Source organism: Melanerpes formicivorus, unplaced genomic scaffold (genome assembly GCF_026170545.1).
Source record: "Melanerpes formicivorus ecotype bairdi unplaced genomic scaffold, bMelFor1.0.p_v2 SCAF_18, whole genome shotgun sequence".
Lineage (NCBI taxonomy): Eukaryota > Metazoa > Chordata > Aves > Piciformes > Picidae > Melanerpes > Melanerpes formicivorus.
Genome location: NW_027142370.1, coordinates 13725642 through 13750291, shown reverse-complemented (window position 1 = coordinate 13750291; position 24650 = coordinate 13725642). Strand labels below are relative to the sequence as shown.

Sequence of the window (24650 nt, the reverse complement as noted above, 5' to 3'; positions counted from 1 at the left end):
CTGGGTGCCTCGGAGAAGAGACCAACCCCCACCTGGCTACAACCTCCCTTCAGGTGGTTAGAGAGGGCAATGAGGTCTCCCCTGAGCCTCCTCTTCTCCAGGCTGAACAACCCCAGCTCCCTCAGCCTCTCCTCACAGGGCTGTGCTCCAGACCTCTCCCCAGCCTTGTTGCCCTTCTCTGGACACCTTCAAGTGTCTCAATGTCCTTCTTAAATTGAGGGGCCCAGAATTGGACACAGGACTCAAGGTGTGGCCTAACCAGTGGAGTGTACAGGGGCACAATGCCTTCCCTGCTCCTGCTGGCCTCACTGTTCCTGATGCAGGCCAGGATGCCATTGGCCTTCTTGGCCACCTGGGCACACTGCTGGCTCATGTTTAGGCAGCTGTCAATCAGCACCCCCAGGTCCCTTTCTGCCTGGCTGCTCTCCAGCCACTCCAACCCCAGCCTGCAGCTCTGCCTGGGGTTGCTGTGGCCAAAGTGCAGCACAGGAGGCAGAGCTGCCGTGAGGCCTGCAGGGCGGCACTGCCAGGACGGTCACCAGGCAGGTAGAGCAAACAGGGTGAATTTTTGGAATTCTTTTCTACAATGCAGGAGATAAGGGCTGGCTGCTGTCCCACCTGCAGAGGAGGAGCTGTGTGCCAGCCCTGACTTGCAGGCATTGCCACGGTGAGGCCGATCAGCGCCCTGTGCAGTTCGCTCGGCGCTGGCAGCGGCCATGGTAGCTTCACCTTGGGCCTGCTTGAGCTCCTGTCAGGAGCACCTAAAGACACTGGTTGTGGTGGAAACAGCCAGCTGGTCTTGTGCATTAAGGGGGGATATAAACCAGTGAAAAAGAACCTGATTGAACTTGGGTGTTAAATCATTCTGCATCCCCTTCTTAGCAGCTGGAGCCGTTCAGACAGAGGGTGCAGCCAGCTCCTGATTTGTGTCTTCCAACCTTACTGATTCTATGATCCCATGGTTCTGTTTTATAGAATCACAGAACCAAGGCCCTTGAATCAAGGCCTTTAAGATCATTGAGTCCAACCATTCTCTAACCCTACCAAGTCTGGTGCTAAACCATGTCCCTCAACACTACCTATCTGCCTCTGAAACACCTCCAGGGATGGGGATTCAACCACCTGCCTGGGGAAGCCTCTTCCAGCCTTTGAGAACTCTTTCAGTCAAGAGGTTTCTTCTGACATCCAACCTAAACCTCCTCTGGTACAGTTTGAGGCTGCTTTGAACTGGTTTGACATGGGGAGTGTTTGGACAGAATCTGTTCATAGAGCTCTGGATTAGCTGCAATCCAAAACTGTTCTGCTGGTGACAGGCTTGAACTAATTGTCACCAAAGGGTGGAGGGCAGAGCTTTTAAAGCTGCTGCTCTGACAAGGTATTTGGGGTTTAGCAGGGACCTGGGGATTGCTGGTTGGTAAGGCCCACACTAGGATCCAGACTGCCATGGCAGAGCCACAGGATGCTGCCTTTCCAGAGGACTATCTGGAGAGTGGGTCACAGTATGGTGGGATCAGGGCACAGCAGCTTCTGAGGAGCAGCCAAGGGAACTGGGGGTGTTTAGGCTGCAGAAGACGAGGCTGAGGGGAAACCTCATTGCTCTCTACAGCTCTCTGAAAGGAGGTTGCAGTGAGGTGGGTTTGTCTCTTCTCCCTAGTTCACAGACTCACAGAATATATCTGGTAGGAATAGGCCTCAGGATCATCCAGCCCAATCCTCGACCCAGCACTGAGCACTAAACCATGTCCCTAAGCACCAGGTCCACATGCTGCTTGAGCAACTCAGGGGTGGTGACTCCACCACTGCCCTGGGCAGACCAATCCAATGTTTGAGAACCCTTCCAGTGAAGAAGTATTTCCTGACACCCAGCCTGAACCTCCCCTGGTGCACCTTGAAACCACTTCCTCTGGTCCTGTCACTTGACACCAGGTAGAAGAGGCTGCCCCCTGCTCACTCCAACCTCCTTTCAGTCAGTTGTAGAGAGCAATGAGGTCTCCCCTCAGCCTCCTCCAGACTGAACAAGCCCAGCTTCCTCAGATGCTCTTCATAGGCCATGTGCTCCAGGCCCTTCATAAGCCTTGTTGCTCTTCCCTGGACATGCTCCAGCACGTTCCAGGTGACAGAACAAGAGGAAATGGCCTGAAATTGTGCCAAGGGAGGTTTAGGTTGGAGATTAGGGAAAATTTCCTTGCTGCAGGAGTGGTCAGGGATTGGCACAGGCTGCCCAGGGAGGTGGTGGAGTCCCCATCCCTGGAGGTGTTCCGGAAACATGTGGCCATGGCACCTGGGGACGTGGTTCAATGGCCATGGTGGTCTTAAGATGACACCTGGACTTAAAGATCTTGGAGGTCTCTTCCAACCAAAAGACTTCTGTGGTTCAGTGAGTGGAGGAGCTGGTGTGTGGCTGGGGCTGAGGAAGCCAACCATGGGCCACACCATCTCCTCTCAGCTCTGCCGTACGTTGGCTCCTCGGCAGCGGCTGTCTCCCCTCCATGTGGGCTGTGTGACTCATTCCTCAGCACAGATGTGGATGTCAGATACTCTTGTAAGTCTCTACAGCATCAGATGTTTCTACTTGTACCTACTGGAGCTCCCTGAGTGCCTGCCTGCCCCGCACCCTGTACCTGTCAGAAGCAATGAGCTTTATGAGTCACTGCAAGTCATGCTTCATGAGCTGCTCTCTTCTTCTGTTACTGATCTGTTTGTACAGCCAGCTGAAGACACAGCCTGCTCTAAAAGCTCTTCAGACGTGTGCCCTTGACTTCTAGAAGCTTTTACAAGCTCTTCTGTTTTCATTCTGCCACTGCATCTGCTTTTTTTCCTTCTCCTTGCCTCCTGGTGTAGGTGTTCCCTTCAGCGAGGCTTTGTCCTCGTCTCCCAAGGAACCATGACTGCACCCAGCCTGTGTGATGCTCCAAGCTCTGGCAAAGCTCAGCTTCACTGTCAATTCCCTGGAGCTCTAATAACAGCAAGGAAGGGGAGTCCTTCCTTCTACCAAAGCTTTCTGAACCTGCAGCTGAATGCAATGAAGTGAACAACATCTTCCAACTTTTCTTGCACTTAGCTGTGTTGAGCATCTGGTAGCTTTGTGAGCAAAGGGGTAAAGTGGCCCTGAGAATACTGACAGCCCGGTTGTGTTTGCCAGCTTACTGCTCTGATCCTGTAACATTTACTCCTTTGTTCTAAATAGAGTTATAGAATGGTTTGGATTGGAAGGGACCTTGATGATCATCTAGTACAGCCCCCCTGCCATGGACAGAAACACCTTGCAGTAGACCAGGTTGCTCAAAGCCCCATCCAACCTGGCCTTGAATGCTCCCAGGGATGGAGCATCCACAACTTCCCTGGGCAACCTCTTCCAGTGTCTCACCACCCACACACAGCAGAACTTCTTCCTTCTCTCTAACCTAAATCTCCCTTCTTTTAGTTTCAAACCATCACCCCTCATCCTGTCACTGTACTCCCTCATACAAAGTCTGTCCCCATCTTTCTCATAGTCCACTTTTGAGTACTGAAAGGTCTCCCTGGAGCCTTCCCTTCTCCAGGCTCAACAACCCCAACTCTCTCAGCCTGGCCTCACAGCAGAAGGCTTCCAGCCCTCCCAGCATCGCTGTGGCCTCCTCTGGCCCTGCTCCATCAGGTCCCTGCCTGTACTGTGCTGAGCACTCCAGAGCTGGCCCCAGCACGGCAGGGAGGGTCTCAGCAGAGGGGCAGAATCCCCCCCCTGCCCCTGCTGCCCACACTGCTGGGGATCAGCCCAGGACAGGTTGGGTCTGGGCTGTGAGTGCTTGGTGCCAGCCCATGCCCAGTTTTTCACCCACCAGCACCCCCAAGTCCTTCTTCACAGGGCTGTTCTGCAGCCCTTCACCCCCAGCCTGTGTGTTATACTAGGAACTGCCTGACCAAGATGCAGGACCTTGCACTGGAAGTGCAAGACACAGCTGACTAAAAGACAGAAGGGCCTCATCCCCATTGTGCAGGGAGGAGAGGACAGGCTGGAGGCATTTCTGCAGCTCCCTGACCCCTCTGTCCCAGGACAGCAGCATTGCTGGCAGGTGTCAGGGAACACTGGATTGTAAGGAAGCAAATCCCAGTGGTTTGGGAATCAGTCAAATTGGCACTTCTCCTGCTGCAGCCCAGGATCTGATTGGCTTTCTGGGCTGCAAGTGCACGCTGAGAGCTCCTGTTGAGCTTCTCCTCCCCCAGCACCCCCAAGTCTCTCTCCTCAGGGCTGCTTTCCAGCCAGTCCCTGCCCAGCCTGGATTTGTGCCTGGAATTGCCTCGACCCAGATGCAGGACCCTGCACTTGCTCCTATTGAACCAGGGGAGTAACCCAGCTCTCCTCCCTGCCAGATCCAACATCTTCTTAATCTGCTCTTTCTCAGCTTCTCTTTAAAATGGAAGTTGCTGGTGGCCTGCTTGGGTTAAGCAGTGATGCTGGCAGCCTTCAGAGCAGATGTGCTCTCCAGGTCTTGTTGCTTTGAAGCTCCTGGTTCTATCACACTCAGCTAAATCAGACTTTTTCTTCTCCATGGAGGTAAAAATCAGCTTTGTGTGCCCATCTGATTGAAGTGCTGAAACTTGTCTAATTGAACAAGTGCTCGAGTCAACACTTGAGTAGGATGAAAAGCAGTGAGGAGATCACCCAGGGATTATGTCTGAGCTCTGCAGCTACTTGGCACTAACAGAGCAGATGGCTGGGCCACATCCTGCCCAAGGCTGAGGAGAAAAGATGTCAACAGAAAAAAGATATTAATTTGGTTAAATATATTCAAGTCTCAATCCAGCAGTGCCTCAGGTCTCTAATTTCATACATTATAGCATCAGCACAGAGGATGGGATCAGGGAAAGGAGGGGTTGGGACTGCAGACTCCTGCAAGGAGCTGCCTCAAAGCTGAAGCAGGTAAAAAATCTTCAGGGAAGAAGAAAAGAGCTGGAGAGACTGGGACTGACTTGGCTGGTCATGTAAAAGTGGAGGGCAAGCAGGGACAGTCTTGACTTGGTGTGTAAATCATGAGTCCCTGTGGAGTGACTTTGCAGTGGAGCAAGGAACCCATGTCCAAGAGCTGGAGGGAGACCACAGGCCTCCTGAAACAAGGCAACAAGCTTCAGTCTGTTCCCTCTATAAAATTCCAGTGTGGTGGGGGTTGGAAGGGACTTCTGGGGATTCAGTCCAGCCCCCTTGCTAAAGCAGTCAGCCACAGCAGGTTGCTCAGGATCACAATGTCCACGCAGGTTTGGAGTCTCCACAGAAGGAGACTCCACAGCCTCTGTGGGCAGCCTGCTCCAGGACTCTATAACCACTAAAACCATGCTTGATCCTGCAGCCACAGTCTGTATCCAGGGTTTGGGGAAGTCCTCTGGCGGCTGTCTCACTGGTATGTGGCCATCAGAAGTCCAGTGAGCACCCTATGGCTTTCTGGCCCCTTCCTTTGCTGTGGGAATAAATGCACATGCAGAGAACACTTTTTCACATCCCCCAACCACTTGTGTCTGGCTAAATCCACACCCAAGGTGCCTTCACTGGCACATGAAATGATTCTTCTAGCTGGGGACCCTCCTAAGCTTCACTTTACCCCAAACAAAGCCATGAACATCAGTGTCTTCTCATTTGTCACTGCTGCTGTTCCTTGACCCCTCAGTTTAAGAATGACACTGAGACACTTGAACATGTCCAGAGAAGGGCAACAAGGCTGGGGAGAGGCCTCGAGCACAGCCCTGTGAGGAGAGGCTGAGGGAGCTGGGGTTGCTTAGCCTGGAGAAGAGGAGGCTCAGGGGAGACCTTATTGCTGTCTACAACTCCCTGAAGGGAGGTTGTAGCCAGGTGGGGGTTGGTCTCTTCTCCCAGGCACCCAGCACCAGAACAAGAGGACACAGTCTCAAGATGTGCCAGGGGAAGTTTAGGCTGGAGGTGAGGAGAAAGTTCTTCCCAGAGAGAGTTGTTGTCCATTGGAATGTGCTGCCCAGGGAGGTGGTGGAGTCCCCATCCCTGGAGGTGTTCAAGAGGGGATTGGATGTGGCACTTGGTGCCATGGTCTACTCATGAGGTCTGTGGTGACAGGTTGGACTTGATGATCTTTGAGGTCTCTTCCAACCTTGGTGGTACTGTGAATACTATGAGTACTGTGACCCCAAATCATCTTTGACCTTGGCAGCTGCCACAATTTCACCTTCTGCACTTAAACTTGTTCTCCTTGTCCCCACGGTGTCTCTAGCTGGAGCACTAAGGAGGGGCTGCACTGTGCATGAAGGTAGAAGGAGGCAGAACCCTCTGGCTGGCAGCAGCAGAATGTGTGTTGTCCAATGATGTGGCTGAATTTTGAACTCTTTGGGGTTTGAAAGCTTTTCTTTCTTTGTTCCTTTGCAGGGGGCAGCACTGGAAGAACCTTTATGGGCTCCTCATGACGTGCAGGTGGACGATTTGCTCATGAGCATTAAGGTAGGAAGAGGCATTGTCCATTTTGGCATCTTGACAGTATCACAGTATCACAATATCACAGTATAACTAAGGTTGGAAGAGACCTCGAGGATCATCGAGTCCAACCTATCAACACAGACCCCATGACTAGACCATGGCACCAAGTGCCATGTACAATCCCCTCTTGAACACCTCCAGGGATGGTGACTCCACCACCTCCCTGGGCAGCACATTCCAATGACGAATGACTCGCTCGGTGAAGAACTTTCTCCTCACCTCCAGCCTAAACTTCCCCTGGCACAGCTTGAGACTGTGTCCCCTTGTTCTGGTGCTGGTTGCCTGGGAGAAGAGACCAACCCCTTCCCGGCCACAACCACCCTTCAGGTAGTTGTAGACAGCAATGAGGTCACCCCTGAGCCTCCTCTTCTCCAGGCTGAACAACCCCAGCTCCCTCAGCCTCTCCTCACAGGGCTGTGCTCCAGACCTCTCCCCAGCCTTGTTGCCCTTCTCTGGACACCTTCAAGTGTCTCAATGTCCTTCTTAAACTGAGGGGCCCAGAACTGGACACAGGACTCAAGGTGTGGCCTAGCCAGCGCAGAGTACAGGGGCACAATGACCTCCCTGCTCCTGCTGGCCACACTGTTCCTGATGCAGGCCAGGATGCCATTGGCCTTCTTGGCCACCTGGGCACACTGCTGGCTCATATTCAGGTGGCTGTCAATCAGCACCCCCAGGTCCCTTTCTGTTTGGGAGCTCTCAGCCACTCCGACCCCAGCCTGTAGCTCTGCATGGGATTGCCGTAGCCAAAGTGCAGCTCTCAGCACTTGGACTTGTTGAATGCCATCCCATTGGACTCTGCCCATCTGTCCAGTCGGTCGAGGTCCCTCTGCAGAGCCTTTCCACCCTCTAACTGACTAACATCTGCTCCTAACTTGGTGTCATCTGCAAACTTGCTGATGACTGACTCAACCCCCTCATCCAGATCATCAATGAAGATGTTAAAGAGCATGGGGCCCAGCACTGATCCCTGGGGGACACCACTGGTGACTGGCTGCCAGCTGGCTGTGGCACCGTTCACCACCACTCTCTGGGCTCAGCCTGCAGCCAGTTCCTAACCCAGCACAGAGTGTAGTGGTCCAAGCCACGAGCTGACAGCTTAGCCAGCAGTTTGCTGTGGGGGACGGTGTCAAAGGCCTTGCTGAAGTCCAGGTAGACCACATCCACAGCCTGCCCCACATCCACCAGACGGGTCACCTGATCATAGAAGGAGATCAGGGTGGAGAGGCAGGACCTGCCCTTCCTAAATCCATGTTGGCTGGGCCTGAGCCCTTGGCCATCCTCAGGTGCGCAGTTATTGCCCCCAGGATAATCTGCTCTATCACTTTCCCTGGCACTGAGGTCAGGCTGACTGGCCTGGAGTTTCCAGGTTCCTCCATCCGACCTTTCTTATGGATGGGGACCACACTGGCCAGCTTCCAGTCATCTGGGACCTCACTGGTGAGCCAGGACTGGAGGGAAATGATGGAGAGCAGCATTTGTCCTCTCACACTGGCCAGTGAGCAGCCGTGGCAGGATGGTACAGCCCATGGCCCAGCCATCACCTTGTCCCTTTAAGCACAGGGGGAAGGGAAATCTTATTTAAGAACTACCTGGGAACATAACTAAGTGGAAAAAATCTGACTTCCTCCTCCAAAGGATAATAAAGCCTCTGTTGGTGCAGAGCTGGAAGGGACATGACTCTTACTTGAGAGCACTCAGCACAGGGATTTTTTTGTTCTGCTGCAAGGCAGTGGTTGAGTTGGAATTCAGGTTCTGACTTGCCATCACACACACACACACAAAAGAAAACACCCTTAAAATGTATTTTGTTAGGTTATTTTCATCTGCTTGAGCTTCTGTGGAAAGCTGGTGCACCTCCAAACATGGCAACAGAGTCCTCAGCTCTTGATTAATGCCTTGGAGGAAAATCCCTGATGTTAAAAGTGCTTCACCTATGGGACAGACTGGGAAAAGAAGAGGTGTGTGGAGTTAAAAGGGTTCCTGAGTCGTTTGTGTGATACTTGCCGTGCTGGGTCACTTCTGCCCAGGCTAACGGGCTGGGGAGCATCAGCAGGGTGGTGCACTGGTCCCTGCTGATCTCTGCCTCCTCCCATAGCAGGAAAGAGTTTTTACTGCAATCACCATACAGTGGGAGTCCACCTTTCCACTTGCAGTTGAGAGAACCAGGAGAGCAGGAGCAGAGAGTGAGGGATTTGTGATGCAGAAGGCACCTGGGAGAGCCCTGTACCGCTCCAGGCTTCGCCCTGCACACTCATAACATCTCCATTTGCAAGCCTGAAACAGTGGTAGGGCTGTGCCTGAGCTCCCAGCAGTACAACAAACCCCTGCCATGTGCAAATACCCCAACTGCAGTGGCAGTGGATGTGGAGCAGAGGTGTTGGGTGAGGCCAGCAGCACAGGCAGGATTTGTTCTTGGCGTGCGCTTCGGCTGTGAACGCATAAGGAAGCGTCACAGGTGGCCCTGAAAGGTGGTTATCCATCACACTTTCACACCAGCTGTGCTTCATGTGGCACCTGGGGTTTACACTTCTCCCCAGCATGGGTGGAAGGGTGGTGTGGTTGGTGGTTGGGGGATGATTTTCCAGCTGAGTGGTTGGAGGCAGAGGAGGAGGTTCAAGCTGTAACAAGAGCAAACTCTCCCGGCGCGGGCTGCCGGTTCCCCGGTGCCGTTGCACGTTTGGTTTGGCTCCTGATAAGATGCACTGCTGTGGAATGTGCTTGGAGCAGGGATTTGCAGGAGTTATTGTTCCTCACCAAATGAACATCTGTGCAGGGCTTCTCCCTGTGCTCCACCAAGCCACAGCACCCGGCAGAAGGAGGATATGGGCGGCTGGACGTAGTGGTCAGCAAAAGCCAAGTGTCTGGGGGGAGGAAAGGAGGAAACTACACCCAAAGCTGCTGGAGTCAGGGGGAAACTCCTTCTGGGCTGTGTGCTGGCATCTGTTGGACTTGATGATCTTTCATAGTATCATCATAGTATCAGTCAGGGCTGGAAGGGACCACAAGGATCATCTAGTTCCAACCCCCCTGCCATGGGCAGGGACACCCCACACTAGATCAGCCTGGCCAGAGCCTCATCCAGCCTGGGCTTAAACACCTCCAGGGACGGGGCCCCAACCACCTCCCTGGACAACCCATTCCAGGGCTTCACCACTCTCATGGGGAAGAATTTCCTCCTCACCTCCAGCCTGAATCTCCCAATCTCCAGCTTCATTCCATTCCCCTTAGTCCTATCACTACCTGAGATCCTGAGCAGTCCCTCCCCAGCCTTCCTGTAGCCCCCTTCAGATACTGGAAGGCCACAATGAGGTCACCTGGAAGCCTTCTCTTCCCCAGACTGAACAGCCCCAACTCCTTCAGTCTGTCCTCATAGGAGAGGTGCTCCAGCCCTCTGATCATCCTTGTGGCCCTTCTCTGGACACCTTCCAGCACCTCCACATCCCTCTTGTAATAGGGGCTCCAGAACTGGAGGCAGTACTTCAGGTGGGGTCTCACCAGAGCTGAGCAGAGGGGGAGAATCACCTCCCTTGCCCTGCTGGCCACACTTCTCTTGCTGCAGCCCAGGATCTGATTGGCTTTCTGGGCTGAAAAATGATGGAGAGTGGCTTGGCCAGCTCATCTGCCAGCTCTCTCAGCACCCTAGGATGGATCCCCTCCAGTCCCATGGACTTGTGGGGATCCAAGCAGCTAAGCACCAGTGTGTGTTGGAAGCAATAGGAGCAAGGTGAGCAGTGTGATGGAGATGTGGCTTTGGGTTGAGCCACCTGGGCTGGGGTGTGTGAAACATTGCCAGGTACACTGCTCAAAGCTGCCTGCTGGTGAGCCTTGAGTTGCACCAGGGGAGGTTTAGGTTGGACATGAGGAACAATTTCTTTTCCAAAAGGGTTGTCAAGGCCTGGCACAGGATGCCCAGGGCAGTGGTGGGGATCCCTGGAGGGGTTTCAAAGCAGTGTAAATGTGGTGCTGAGGGACATAGTTTGGTGGTGGACTTAGCAGTGCTGGGTTAATCACAGAATCATAGAATGGTGGGGGCTGGAAGGCACCTCTGGAAATCATCTAGTCCAAGCCTCCTGCCAATGCAGATTTGCCTAGATCAGGTTGTACAGGAGCACATCCAGGTGGGGTTTGAAAGTCTCCAGAGGAGACTCCACACCCTCACTGGGCAGCCTGCTCCAGCTCTTCATCAATGCTTGGACCTGATGATCTTAAAGCTCTTTTCCAGCCTGTGATTCTGCAGTGCAGCCAGTTTGTGCTCTGTGTGTCCTGACACCAGGAGGCTTTCTGAGTGTTGCAGCTGCTATCAGAGGTAACCACAGGCTTACCATGAGCTGTTCAGAAGGGCAGGAAACCATCCAGGGGTGGAGGTGACACCCAGGCTGATACTGCTGCAGTCCTGAGCTCAGTGTGGGTTTTACTCAGAGAATGAGTCCTGAACCCACAGATCTTGTTCCACCCAAGGCCATCCAAAGCCATTCACTACCTTCAGCCCATCCATTCCCTTCCCTGAGCCTTTTCCAGCCACGCTGCCAACGTCTCGTGGGAGGTGGGAGCCAAACTGGCATGCCCCATGGATTTGCAGAAGTTGACCCTTGTGGTTTCTTCTCACCAGCTCCAGCAGTGCTGATCACCCAGCTGATGTTTGCAGCACTCCCCACAATAACTGAAAGGTCTTTCCTGCAAGATAAGAGCTGGTGATTGTGGCTGGCTGGTGCCTCTGCTGCTCGTTCCCCTCAGCTTCACATTGAGTTTATCAGTGCAGAGCTGCTGCTGCATGGCTCCAGCCCTGCTGCAGTGGTCAGACCCTGCACCCTCTCTCCTAAGGACTGCTCTTCCAAGAAGTGTGGTGGTGCTATAGGTTGATCTTCTCCCTTCTCCCATGCAGTTATGAGTTAACTGCAGGAGAAATGAAGAGCTTACAAGTCAGGACACATCCCAGTCCTGCACTGGTTCACCATGGTGGCTTTTCCATCACATGGCAACCAGGCCAAGAAGTACTTTTCTTCTCCACTCTTAAGAGTTACTCTCTTACTTTCAGATGAAGGCACCAACAGCAACCTTTAAGGATTGCTGTCAGAATTTGGCATTTCATAGAATCACAGAATCCCAGGTTGGAAGAGACCTCAAGGATCATCTGCTCCAACTTTTCTTGGCAAAAGCATGGGCTGGACAAGATGGCCCAAGCCCTGTCCACTTGAGTCTCACAGCTGTCCAATGCTGGGGGCTCCCCCACTTCCTCAGGGAGATCTTTCCAATGGCTGATTCTGCTCTTTGTGAAAGATGTTCCTCTTGTGTCCAGCCAGAATGTCCCCAGGAGTAACTTGCTTCCATCAGCCCTCACTTTCCCCCTGTGACACCTTGTAAAAAGGGAGCCTCCATCTTCTTTGTAGCCCCCCCTGTAATACTGGAACATGATGATAGGCCTTCTGAGCCTTCTTTTCTCCAGGCTGAACAAACCCATTTCCCTCAGCAGTCACCACTGTGGCTCTCTTTTGAGCCCTTTTCAGCCTGTCCACCTCTTTTTTTGCAGAGCAGGGACCAAAATGGAGCACAGTATTCCAGGTGTGGGTGGGATAATGGCTTCTTTCCTCTGCTGGTGATGCCCTTGTTGATGCAACCCAGCATCCCAGTGGCTTTCATTTCATGTTTGCTGATGTGCAGGTTGACCCTTGGAGGGCTTTGTGGCCCAGAAATCACAAGTTGCTGGTGTTCCCAAACCCTGCAGACACTTCTCCTCACCTCCTTCCTGTGAAGCTTCAGACCTCTAGGTGGAATTTGACGTCAGCAGTGTGAGCTGACCTTGGCCTGCTAGGTGCTAAAAGCACCCTGGGATTTGTCCAAGCTGCTTCACAAACCACCAGTGCTGAGCTCACCCCCCCCAGTGCTTGGCTGTTGGAGCTGACTGTGGGCTGGGGATGGGAAGAAGACAACTGCTCTGGAGAGCACACCGGGCAGCGTGTCGGGGCCTGCAGCCTGTACCTGCAGCCGGGGTGTATAAACAAACACATCCACCCTCCACCTTGCTGCTGACAGCTACCTCCCTGAATGGGAAGGGGGTTGTTCTTCAGGAGCTGGTTCTGCAGGCAGGTTTCCTCTTGCAGGTGTTTAGGAAGACCTCAGATCTGTGTTAATTGAATGGGTTGCCCAGAGAAGTTGTGGATGCCTGGGTCTGTGTAAGACTGGGATGGATGTGGCCTTGAGCAACCTGGGGCAGGGGGGTGGAACCAGATGATCCCACCTGGAGTACTGCCTCCAGTTCTGGAGCCCCTATTGCAAGAGGGATGTGGAGGTGCTGGAAGGTGTCCAGAGAAGGGCCACAAGGATGATCAGAGGGCTGGAGCACCTCTCCTGTGAGGACAGACTGAAGGAGTTGGGGCTGTTCAGTCGGGAGAAGAGAAGGCTCCCAGGTGACCTCATTGTGACCTTCCAGGATCTGAAGGGGGCTACAGGAAGGCTGGGGAGGGACTGCTCAGGATCTCAGGTAGAGATAGGACTAGGGGGAATGGAATGAAGCTGGAGGTGGGGAGATTCAGGCTGGAGGTGAGGAGGAAGTTCTTCCCCATGAGAGTGGTGAAGCCCTGGAATGGGTTGTCCAGGGAGGTGGTTGGGGCCCTGTCCCTGGAGGTGTTTAAGCCCAGGCTGGATGAGGCTCTGGCCAGGCTGATCTAGTGTGGGGTGTCCCTGCCCATGGCAGGGGGGTTGGAACTAGCTGATCCTTGTGGTCCCTTCCAACCCTGACTGATACTATGATACTATGATCTTTAAGGTCCCTTCCAGCCCAAACCATTCAGTGATTGTAACTCCCAGTGCACAGACATTGGCAGCTCCTGTGTCCTTCTGAGGTCTGTGATTTGATATTGATACTTGATATTGAAACTGGGTCCTGAGAAACTGCCAGCAGCACCTGACAGACCTCCCACCTGAAGCAGACAGGAAGTAGCACCAAGCTGGTGGTTGCCTCAAAAGTACGTTGCCAGTCTGTGTTCTGCAGGGTGTAGCAACCACAGCTTCAGCTTTCAGGAGGGCTGCAGCTGTGATGTTCAGGAACTGACTGGGGTTTTCCTTGCTGAGGCGAAGAGCTTCCTCAGCATGGTGTCTCACTGCTGTGTCTTGGGCTGATCCCCAGCAGCATGGGCAGCAGGGGCATGGAGGAGATTCTGCCCTTCCTCTGCACCTCTGCTGAGACCTCACCTGCAGTGCTGGGGCCAGCTCTGGAGTCCTCAGCACTGCACAGACAGGGAGCTGTTGGAGCAGGGCCAGAGGAGGCCACAGCAGTGATGGAAGGGCTGGAAGCCCTCTGCTGTGAGGCCAGGCTGAGAGAGTTGGGGTTGTTGAGCCTGGAGAAGAGAAGGCTCCAGGGAGACCTTCTGGTGGCCTTCCAGTACTTAAAGAAAGCTCAGAGAGCTGAGAACAGACTTTTTCTCAGGGCCTGTTGTGACAGGACAAGGGGTGATGGTTTGAGACTGAAAGAAGGAGGCTCAGACTGGAAAGAGGGAAGAAATATTTTACCCTGAGGGTGGTGAGATACTGTCCCAGGTTGCCCAGAGAGGTGGTAGATGTCTCTCTCATCCCTGGAACCATTCCAGGTCAGCTTGTTTGGGGCTCTGAGCAAGCTTCTCTAGTTGGGGATGTCCTTGCTGACTGCAGGGGGCTTGCACTGGATGACCTTTAAAGATCTCTTCCAACCCATAAGATTGCATGATTCTGTGTTTTTAATTGCAGCTAAACACAGTTACTGCTCCTATTGGGGGACCTAAATCTATAGGAGCTTTTTATGTTGATGGCTTCCAACTCATCTCTACTTTAATTGTATTTGGTCCCAGGAAAGGGTTGATCCTCATCTCCTTCAAGGAAACAGACCCTTCCAATCAGGCAGGTAACATGAGGGGATTTAAATTACTGTTTCTGCAGCCCCAAATGGATCTTCTTTTCTGAGCAAGGAAAGCTTGCTAGCTCCAGCCTGGTTCAGAAAGATAAGGATAGGAAATTTGAGGAGGAAAATGAGAGAACTGGGTCTGTTCAGCCTGGAGAGAAGGCGGCTCAGGGGAGAGCTTATCACCATGTGCCAGTATTTAAAGGATGGCTGCAAAGGAGATAGAGACTCCCTTTTTACAAGGAGTCCCATGGCAAAGACAAGGGGTGGTGGGGAGAAGTTACTGCTGGGGAGATTCCCTTTGGAGCCAAGAAGAACATTGTTCACCTTGAGAACAATCAGCCATTGGAAAAATGTCCCCAGGGAAGCGGTGGAGTCCCCAGCCTTGGAGGCTTTTAAGATTTGTCTGGACAAGGGCTGAGCCATCTTGTCTGGCCTGTGCTTGTGCCAAGAAAGGTTGGAGCAGATGATTCTTGAGGTCACTTCCAGCCTGGGATTCTGTGAAATGTAATCACTCATGCCTTGGGTCTGCTGGCAAAGACAGGAGTGGAGCTGATTCAGTGACGGCTTTGTCACCGTACCAAACAGAGGGGACACCGAAGCTGCAAGGACCAGAGAACATCTGGTCCCAGCTGAGATGCCATGAAATTGGGGAATTGCACTCAGGAGACTTCTTGCCCCGAGCCCTTACCAGTGCTGGAAAGCACAGCCAGGTCTCAGGAATGCATCTGGCCAGCCAGATGCAGGCCAGCAGTGGGATTAGTCGGGTTTGTGATTACAACACCGGCGGCTTCTCCTATCTCCTTCTCCGGAACTCAAGCCCTGGTTTCAGTGTTCTGTAGGCCAAATCCTTGACATTCCCTGCTGGAAGCTAAAGCAAACAAATCAATCCTATCAGGTCTTTCCAAGAGCTAAGTGTGGAAATCCCCTGTCCTCGGGCTGGCACCGTCACCGGTGTTTTCCTCTCCCTCTTGACCAGTGGACCTTTCCTTTAGTATTGCTGCTGGTAGCCTGTGCAGGGATTCAAAAGGAAGGGCAGAAAAATTATCCTTCCATATGCTACAGGAGTTTGGCAGGAGCCACTTGGAGCTGCTGCAGTTGGTGGTTAGGTGGATTTGTCTCATGTGTGTCATCTGCTTGTGGCGAGGAACCACCAGCGCCGGGGCAGGGACCTGTTCCCTTTTCACACGGAGTCACTCTGAGGGCAAGCAGACATTTGGGGCAGGAGGGTTATGGTATGTGGATGCTCATGGGAGGATGAGGAGGGCTGGAGTGATTGATTATCCCCTGGGAGAGTATTTACAAGTGCTGTGGTGCTTTGCCCAGCACGGTCCGAGGCAGACACGTTTAGTGGGGAGCACTATCTGGCGGCAGGTAAAGTGCTGCAGGCGCGGAGAGGCAGACGAGCTTCTGATGCGTAAATCCTCTGGTTCTGAGACAAAAGGCACTCTTGGGCTTACAGCCTCAGCCACTTGCTCTGAGCTTCACCCAAACATCAGAACACCTCCAGTGGGAGAGGCCAGTTGGTACCTGTGGAGCCGAGGAATGTGCTCGCTAGGGAAGGAGGTAAATCGTTTGTAGGGTTGTGTGGGGACCGAGGAGGAGGACAGTCAGACACCGTCGCTCTCTGACAGTGAGTTTCATTCCTTAGCTTGCTTCTCAGTGCACTTTATGGATCCCCATCTGGTGTGTTTGCAGGACACATTCCCTTTCCCTTCTGTTCTCTCTGGTACCCAGATCCTTCTGCCCAGTGCCTGCGTTGGCTCTGGATGGTGCTGTTGGAGGGTGGTGTCCCGGGTTAAGTGCATGATCCTTGGGGAAATGACTGCTGGGGTCCACGGGGGGTTGCTGCTGCAGAGCATTTGTGGGACTGGGAGCTGTGTGTGAGCAAGTGGAGCAGCTTGGCCAGGTTCTGCTTCCATTTGGTGTGGCACATGTGCTTGGATGAGCAGTTTGCCAAGGTCACGGAGCTCTTTGAAGAGCAGGAGAGAGGGAAGAAGCTCTTTAAAGTGAAATACTTCCAAGACAGATGGAGTTTATACTAGAGTGAAGCTGCACTTTTACTTCTGCCTGGCTTTTTCCTTTCCCCACCTCCTGGTAGCCTTGCTGGTACAGCGTGCTGGCTTCTCTGCGCTTTGCTCAGCAGATGGTCTTGGCAAGCTTGGGTCTCACCTTGGGCTGAGCTTTGAGGAAGCATAAGGTCAAGCAGCTGTAGCTCTAGAGGAAGTTTGGGGCTTATACATTCAAATTGACCTGGTCCTTTCTGGTCTTTTCAATACAATGAAAAAGGGGGGGGGGAATTAAAGGAAGATGTGACCTGCTTCCAGGCTTGTTGAAGGGCTTCTAGAAGTCAGCAAGGTGTGGACAAGTCCATGCCTCTAAGGAAACCCGGTGCCCCCATGCCTTAGTTTCCACACAACACCTGGTGTTTGAGACAAACTAGTTCTGTTCTGAGGGCTGAATGCTTCTTGCAGTGAGTGGATAGTGTGGCATCTGAACCAACATCTGAGCTTCTCAGCAGAAAGCTCTCCGCAGCTGCAGTCCATTTGGGTTTAGTTCTTGTGAGTTACTGTATGCAACGTTCCTCCTTGCAGAGAAAAGGTGAGGGGTTGGGAGAGCTCTGCAGGAGGAGAGGGAAATGGCTCGAGGATCAGTCACAGAATGGTTTGGGTCAGAAGGGACCTTCAAAAGGCATCTAGTGCAAGCCCCCTGCGGTCAGCAGGGACATCTGCAACTGGAGCAGGTTGCTCAGAGCCCCAAACAACCTCACCTGGAGCAGTTCTGGGAATGGGGTATCTCCCACCTCCCTGGGCCAGTCTCTCACCACCCTCACAGTAATCTCTTCCTTCTGCCTAGTCTGAATCTCCCTCTTACAGTTTCAGACCATCACACCTTGTCCTGTCACAACCAGCCTTCCAAAATAGCCTTTCCCCTGGCCCCAGAGATTAGGCAGCATGAAAATGGATTCAAGTAACTGTTGAGACTGTACTGGGTTGTCCAGGAGGGCAGGTCAGGGTGCATTTGAAATAGTGCCAGAAGTCTGAGAGAGGTGTGTTCAGAGATGCCCAAGAGGAAGAAGGGATGGGCATTGATCAGGTACTTGCCAGGATGCCCAGGTTCTCATTTCCTTCACCTCAAAGATAGTTTCTGAGTTAGAGATGTGGTGAGCCAGATGGCAGAACATTATGGCCACCATTATGATCCTTCAAGAGCTCATGCACAGAGCAGTGTGAGCTTGAGGGATCTGGAGGGAAGGAGTTAAATCTGAGCAAAAAGCAAAGGGATCTCTGCCCTTCAGTGCTTCCCCAAACCTCAGTGATCTTAAAGGTCTTTTCCAACCTAAAGAATTCTCTGATTCTCTCTCTGAAACTGAGATGTGCAAGTCAGGAAACCCAGGAAAGGCTCCTCATGGTCTAGTGGAAGGTGTCCCTGCTCCTGGCAGGGGGTTGGAACTAGATGATCTTTAAGGGCCCTTCCAACCCAACTCATTCTATGGAGGGCTGCCATGGGAATGGTGGTGATGACTGGAGGCTTTCTTCCGAGCCTGCACCTTTGAATGAGCCTGCAGCAGAGGACAGGGCTTCTGCTGTGCCCTCTGCCCTCACTGCTGGACCTGGTGTCTCCTTAAAGTCACCAGTCACGGTGAACAAACAGCTCTGAAACCTCAGGGCAGCAAGGGCACTACCCCTGCGTGGGGACACCTCCCTGGCACTACCCCTGTGTGGGGACCCCTCCCTCGCACTACCCCTGTGTGGGGACACCTCCCTGGCACTACCCCTGCGTGGGGACCCCTCCCTGGCACTACCCCTGTGTGGGGACACCTCCCTGGCACTACCCCTGCGTGGGGACACCTCTCTGGCACTATCCCTGCGTGGGGACACCTCCCTGGCACTACCCCTGCGTGGGGACACCTCTCTGGCACTACCCCTGTGTGGGGACCCCTCCCTGGCACTACCCCTGTGTGGGGACACCTCTCTGGCACTACCCCTGTGTGGGGACCCCTCCCTGGCACTACCCCTGCGTGGGGACACCTCCCTGGCACTACCCCTGTGTGGGGACACCTCTCTGGCACTACCCCTGTGTGGGGACCCCTCCCTGGCACTACCCCTGCGTGGGGACACCTCACTGGCATTACCCCTGCGTAGGGATACCTCATTGGCACTACCCCTGCGTGGGGACACCTTGCTGGCTTCTCCCCACCTTTGCAAATGCTGCTAAGAAACGCAGAGCCCTGGTCCTGCAGTACCCTGAGAGTGCTGGAATGCAAGCAGACCTCAACCCCTGTGCTGCTGCTGCTCCTTCCGGAGCTGTCAGAGGCTCAGGTCTGCTGCCCGAGAGCTCAGACACCTGAAGCACACTGAAGATTTGTTTGCCCAACCAACCAGTTTCAGGAAACAAAGTTTCAGCCCTTCAGCTGCCAGCCCAGCCCTTGGGTTGTGGTGAGCAGCTCAGAATAGAATAGAATACAATACAATAGAACAGAATAAACCAGGTTGGAAAAGACCTTCAAGATCAGCATGCCCAACCTATCATCCAGCACCACCTAATCAACTAACCCATGGCACCAAGCACCCCATCAAGTCTCCTCCTGAACACCTCCAATGATGGTGACTCCACCACCTCCCTGGGCAGCCCATTCCAATGGGCAATCACTCTCTCTGTGTAGAACTTCCTCCTGACCTCCAACCTCAGCTTCCACAGTGCCCAGCTGAGCTTGGGTGCTGTCAGCAGCACGCAGCCTCCTTCAGCTCCAGCGGTGGGGATGCTAGCAGGTATCCTCCACAAGCCCAAAACCAAACTGGGAAGGCCAATATGCCACTGGTTTTGAGCCAGCTGCTTGATGGGAGTGCTGGGGGCTGCTGCCTGCTGCTCCTGGGGGCTGCTTCTCCAGTTGTGCTGGCTTGTTTTGAAGGAGAATCCATTAACCCCTTGTCCTGAGCACCAGCCAGAGGCTCCAGCAAAACCTACTTGATAAATAGTTCTTTATTTGTATCTGCTTTGAGTAGTAGGCCCTGAAATGTGTTGTCTGGGGAGAGGTTTTAGTGAGGTGTTGGATAGCAACCAACTTTGTCCTCTGCATTAACAGCTTTAAAACATCTCCTCCCTGCATCAGGTGTGTTTGCCCTTTAATAATGATAAAAAGAAAGATCCTGTCTGCTGGACAGGAGGGTTTTTCATCCCTCAGGCAGGTGTCTAAGAGATTTCATTGGTTTTGAAGTGGCTGTTTCTGTTCTTGAAAGGCTGTCAGGTGCTGAAGGTTCTGATTAATCTTTAGCAAGTGCTTAATTGGAAATGCTGTTCAAGTGATGTGATGCAGATCAGCACTGGGATGCTCAGAACTGCCTTTGGCCCACACACTTTGTGCTTTGAGCCTCAATACTTTCTGAATGCAATGAAAACAGCCCCAGGATTTGAGTGCTCTTCCTCAGTAGCTCATGGCCTTGCTTATAATGGAGTGGCTGGATTGATGGGCCAAGGCCAATGGGATGAGGTTCAACGAGGCCAGGAGCTGACTCTTGCACCTCAGGCTCAAAACCCCCTATGAATACTCCAGGCTGGGGGCAGAGCAGATGGAATCTGCCTGGTGGAAAAGGACCTGGAGGTGTTACTTGAGAGCTGGCTGAAGATGGTTTAGTTGTCAGGAGATGTTGGGTGGCAGGTTGGACTTGATGATCTCTGAGGTCTTTTCCAACCTTATTGATTCTGTGATTCTATGAGCAAGTGTGTGTGCAGGTGGCCAAGAAGGCCAGCAGCATCCTAGCTTGGATCAGCAACAGCATGGTCAGCAGGACCAGGACAGGGATTGTCCCCCTGTACTCAGAACTGCTGAGGCCACACCTTGAGTACTGGGTTCAGTTTGGGGCCCTTGTTACAAGAAGGACATTGAAGCAGGTCCAGAGAAGGTCCAACAGAGCTGGTGGAGGGTCTGGAGAACAGGGCTGCTGAGGAGCAGCTGAGGGAACTGGGGGTGTTCAGCCTGGACAAAAGGAGGCTGAGGGGAAACATCCTTGCTCTCTGTAACTCCCTGAAAGGAGGTTGGAGCCAGGTGGGGAGCAGTCTTTTTTCTCAAGGAACAAGTGATAGGACAAGAGGAAATGACCTCAACTTGTGCCAGAGGAGCTTTAGGTTGGATATTAGGAAAACTTTCTTTCCCAAAAGGGTTGTCAAGGCCTGGCCCAGGCTGCCCAGGGCAGTGGTGGAGTCCCCATCCCTGCAGGGGTTTCCAAGCTGTGTAGATGTGGTGCTGAGGGACACGGTCTAGTGGTGAGCTGGCAGTGCTGAGTTAAAGGTTGGGTTCTCTGATCCTAAAAGTCTCTGCCAACCAAAATGGTTCTGTGATTCTATTTTCTTCTGCAGCAGTCTTGCTACTTCTAATAAACTTTCCTCAGTCACAGATGGGATGAAATGGCACAAACTGATTTGCTGCTTCTCCTCACCATGAGCCAGATTTTTCCTTTTAAGAAGGTAAAGTTCTGCTGAAAATGTGCCCTCAGCCTTCCAGCATCTCCCACTGCATTATTTAACCTGCACACCAGCTTTTAGAAACGGGCTGGGACACACACCAGCCCTTTTGGGTACCTCCTTCACTCTGAGCTCATCTCAAGTGCAAAACCGTTTCTGTGCAAGATAAAGAGCAAATGTCACCAAGGCAAAAATAAGATAGGAAAACTGACTTCTGGAGAGCAGGAATGTGGTGTTAGTGCTGCCTTGGAGTGACAGCAGTGGGGACAGCTCCATCTGGCTTCCTCAGCCCTGGAGGAGGCTGAGGCCCTCTACAGCAACCTTCTGGCTCTCTACAACTCCCTTGAAAGGAAGGTTGGAGCCAGGTGGGGCTTAGTCTCTTCTCCTTAGCAACAAGCAGGGCTTGTGCTCAAGGCCTCTCACCAGCCTCCAGAAGGGCAACAAGCCTGCTGAGAGGCCTTGAGCACAAGCCCTAAGAGGAGGGGCTGAGGGAGCTGGGATTGTTTAGCCTGGAGAAGAGGAGGCTCAGGGGTGACCTTATTGCTCTCTACAACTACCTGAAGGGCAGCTGTAGCCAGGAGATTGTTGGTCTCTTCTCCCAGGCAACCAGCACCAGAACAAGAGGACCCAGTCTCAAGCTGCACCAGGGGAGGTTTAGGCTGGAGGTGAGGAGAAAGTTCTTCCCAGAGAGAGTTGTTAGCCATTGGAATGTGCTGCCCAGTGGAGTCCCCATCCCTGGAGGTGTTCAAGAGGGGATTGGATGTGGCACTTGGTGCCATGGTTTAGTAGTCCTGAGGTGCTGGGTGACAGGTTGGACTTGATGATCTTTGAGATCTTTTCCAATTTTATTGATTCTATGATTCTAAGTGATAGCACAAGAGGAAATGGCCTTAAGTTGCAGCAGGGGGTGTTTAGGTTGGACATTTGAAGAAACTTCCTGACTGAAAGGGTTCTCAAACATGAAACAGACTCCCCAGGGAGGTGGTTGAATCCCCATCCCTGGAGGTGTTTCAGAGAGGCAGAGATGTGGTGCTGAGGGACATGGTTTAGCAGCAGCCCTGGCTGGGTTAGAGAATGGTTGGATTCCATGATCTTCTCCCATAGGTCTTCTCCAAGCAGTGTGGTTCTATGATTCTAAACCCCAGCATCAACATGAATTCCCCTTGGACATGATTCTGCTTTTCATGAAAGCATCAGAGCTGTTCAAACAGACTCCCTGCAGAGTCTGGGAAGGTTTATCCTTATATTTAGTTCTGATTTCTTTAATTCAGGTTCTAACTGGGCTTTAGACTGGTCAGTCTTAAACTAACTGGTATTTTTAATAGTTAGGTGCTCCTTCCACTCAGGAGAGCATCAGTCTGACAAGGAAACAGATCTTTCAGATGCTGAAGTCTATGAACACTGTCTGTGTGAGGGGGTGACAAGAAGCCACAGTCACCAGGCAAAGGAAACACAGTCACTGGCTGTCTCTGTCTGCAGGGTACAAGGGATATGCCTGTTGTGGGTGCTGACTGGGAAGGGAAAGGCCCTCAGACCCTTTCAGCTGCTGATTATACAGAACACAGAATGGAATACAGAATTAACCAGGTTGGAAAAGACCTCAGAGATCATCAAGTCCAACCTATCACCCAACACCATCCAATCAACTAAACCATGGCACCAAGTGCCTCATCCAGGCTCTTCCCAAACACCTCCAGTGATGGTGACTCCACCACCTCCCTGGGCAGCACATTCCAATGGCCAATCTCTCCTTCTGGGAAGAACTTCTTCCTACCATCCAGCCTAAGCCTCCCCTGGCACAGCCTGAGACTGTGTGCTCCTGTTCCAGTGCTGGTTGCCTGGGAGAAGAGACCAACCCCCACCTGCCTGCAATCTCCCCTCAGGCAGATGCAGACAGCAATAAGGTCTCCCCTGAGCCTCCTTTTCTCCAGGCTAAGCAACCCCAGCTCCCTCAGCCTCCCCTCACAGGGCTATCCTCCAAACCCCTCCCCAGCTTTGTTGCCCTTCTCAGATTCACAGGTTGCATTGGGTTGGAAGGGACCATCAAGGGTGATGTTGTTCAGCCTCCCTGCAATGAGCAAGAACACCCTCAACTACATCAGACTGCCCAGGGCCACGTCAGTCTGATCTTGAATGTCTCCAGGGCTGGGCCCTCAACCACATCACTGAACAACCTGTTCTTGTATTTTACTGCTCACTACAAAGAACTTTCTCCTGATGTCCAACCTAAACCTACCTTGCTCCAGTAACAAACCATTGACCCACCACAGGCCCTTCTAAACAGCCCCTCCCAGCCTTCCTCTGGGTCCCCTTCAGATACTGAAATGCAGCTTTGAGATCTCCCCAGAGCTTTCTCTTCTCCAGGCTGAACAATCCCAGCTCTCCCAGCCTGCCTTCATAGCAGTTTTCCAGCCCTTTGATCATCTTGGTGGCCCTGCTCTGGACCCATTCCCTCAGGTCATCTTGCCTTGGGAGCCCCAGAGCTGGACACAGTACTGCAGGTGGGGTCTCACCTGGTCTGCCATGGTCTTTATTCTTGAGAGCAAAACAATGGGAGGATTGCTGTGGTGCAGCTTTTGTAGCACATGCTTGGAGAGTTTCACAGCACAAGTGGTTTGGGGGTTGGGGGTGGGTTTTTTTTTGTCTAATGATGTTTAACATGTGTATTTGGCAACATGTGCTACTTGATCAGCATTTGGGTTTTGCAGCTGAACCAGTTTTGATGTGAATTGTCCAGCTTCTGGCTTTGGGGGAAGAACAAAGCTATTTTTTGCTCACCAGCCTACACGGCATCTGATCCAACTGGAGCACGTGGCTGCTGGGCTATAGAAAACAGAACCTGGGCTTGGTTGCCTTTCAGTCTCAGGTCCAAGGCTTGCTGTGCTGTTAAGCTGAAGGTTGTTGGTGTCTAAAGATGCTGCTTCTATTTTGGTAGGAATGTCTGTGTCATCGGGAGGGTTTCTTCCCACTAGCTGCATACTTAGCCCAGACTACAAACAGTTTCCAGAGGGACATCTTAATGAAGTAACCTACCAGAGACACAAAGCAAGCACCCCAGGTCATAGAGCCACAGAGAGCTTTGAGCTGGAAGAGACCTTTAAAGGTTCACCTAGTCCAACCCCACTGCAGGCAGCAGGGACATCCTCAACTAGAGCAGGTTGCTTACAGCCCCAGACAATCTGATCTGAAGTGGTTCCAGCAGCCATGGGGCATCTCCCACCTCTCTGGGCAACCTGGGCCCAGTCTCACCACCCTCACAGTAAAACATTTCACAGTATCACAGTATCACTAAGGTTGGAAGAGACCTCGAGGATCATCAAGTCCAACCTGTCACCACAGACCTCATGACTAGACCATGGCACCAAGTACCACATCCAATCCCCTCTTGAGCACCTCCAGGGATGGTGACTCAACCACCTCCATTTTTTCCTTCTCTCTAGTCTGAATCTCCCTCTTTTAGACTAAACCATCACCCCTTGTCCTGTCACAACAGACCCTACTGAAATGTCTGTCCCCAGCTCTCTGATCAGTCCCTTTAAGCACTGAAAGGCCACCAGATCTCCCTGGAGCTTTCTCTTCTCCAGGCTGAACAATCCCAACTCTCTCAGCCTGGCCTCACAGCAGGGTGCTTCCAGCCCTGGCATCATTCTTGTGTCCTCCTCTGGCTTGCTCCAGCAGGTCCATGTCTCTGCTGTGCTGAGGAGCAATGAGGTTGGGTGCCACTGAGAGGTGAGTGTGTGTTCAGATGGAATTGGATGTGTGGGTTTGGCTGAGCAGAGTCAGATGTGTTGTCGGACAGGAACTTTGGCTGTGTTGGATGCTGCATCTCATCAGCCACAAAAC

At 52.7% G+C, this 24650-nt stretch overlaps 1 protein-coding gene across 3 annotated transcripts in view; it reads left to right on the top strand.

The window, feature by feature from the left end:
- The window catches only part of PTPRA (protein tyrosine phosphatase receptor type A), a 170715-nt gene that overhangs the window by 66844 nt on the left and 79221 nt on the right, over window positions 1–24650 (top strand). For all 3 annotated transcript variants that reach the window (XM_068149675.1, XM_068149673.1, XM_068149676.1), the window contains one exon: window positions 6365–6436. In XM_068149675.1, the coding sequence (XP_068005776.1) occupies window positions 6365–6436 (72 nt within the window). The remainder of the gene's footprint in view (window positions 1–6364; window positions 6437–24650) is intronic.